Below are 1,036 nucleotides of genomic sequence, written 5' to 3' on the forward strand. Positions count from 1 at the left end.
CTGGCAGGGGGGCTGGACTCAAAGAGCTCTGTAGGTCCCCTTGCAGCCCCTTATACTTTGTGATTTTGTGGTAATTAGCCAATTTGAAAGGGCCCTTGGGGATGGCAGAAGAAAACCCTGTGTTCTTCCATGTCTTGGTGAAGTTTCATCTTTGAGAGACGATGAAAGAAGCACAGGCCCTTCTGTTGGTTACACCAGAGCTAAGCACTCTAAAAAGAGAACCAACAACACGTGTTAAAATAATTTATTTTGCACTATGTGAGTACTTTATCCGTGCAAGTTTCTACAGCAGTGCAAGGTGAGTACCCATGAATTACTATTTGCCAGTCCCCAGTATGAAAGCTGCCCAGATGGTGGGTCAAATCCAGTCATTAAAGAAAGGCTTGTAACACCAAAAGAAAGCACGTGTTCCTTCACAAGATAATGTTCCTTTTTTTGCATCTTCCTTTTTTTTTTCCCAAAATTAAGACTTGCGTTCTCTGTTTAAGTCAAACACAGACAATTTGTGCCTTTCATTTCTGGGAGGGTTTCCATGTCCAGTTATGAAGACTTTCACTGTAATCAAGTTCTGTTTTTACGTTTCTCTTTTTTGTTTCTGGTGTTTAGAGCTCCATTTACAGCTGGTGCTTGTGTTGCTCTTGCATGGCCTGTGGCTTTTAAGTGTTCAAACAGTTTATTTCGGGATGGAAATGCACAGTTGCAGGTTACACAGCGGATGGGAACTTCATTCTACAATTAGAAAAAAAAACAGAAGTGCTTTAGATTCATATGGAATATGTAATTAATGTCATACACCAATTTGTGGTATGCAGCTTCTCTTAGACAATGAAACATGAATACGCTGTTTGGTTTGACCACAGATATTACTGATTAACAATTTTATTTACTTAAAAAAATAATCAAAAGTATGACTTCCTGAAATTTCATAGAGTGCTAAGTAGGACCAAGAACAACAACAGAAGCCTTGCAAATCTAATTCAAGACAAAAAAAAAAAAAAAAAAAAAAACACTTTTTTCTTTTCCCGGCTACCCACAC

At 38.4% G+C, this 1,036-nt stretch overlaps 1 protein-coding gene across 1 annotated transcript in view; it reads right to left on the minus strand.

The window, feature by feature from the left end:
• Positions 1 to 561: 561 nt before the first annotated feature.
• DNAJC21 (DnaJ (Hsp40) homolog, subfamily C, member 21) overlaps positions 562 to 1,036 on the minus strand; it is a gene marked incomplete at its 5' end in the record, with an annotated part of 9,727 nt that continues 9,252 nt past the window's right edge. The window contains one exon of the mRNA XM_008942869.1: positions 562 to 729. Coding sequence (XP_008941117.1) covers positions 562 to 729 — 168 coding nt within the window. The remainder of the gene's footprint in view (positions 730 to 1,036) is intronic.

The sequence above is a fragment of the Merops nubicus genome, unplaced genomic scaffold, assembly GCF_000691845.1.
Source record: "Merops nubicus isolate BGI_N331 unplaced genomic scaffold, ASM69184v1 scaffold51916, whole genome shotgun sequence".
NCBI classification, from domain to species: Eukaryota; Metazoa; Chordata; class Aves; order Coraciiformes; family Meropidae; genus Merops; species Merops nubicus.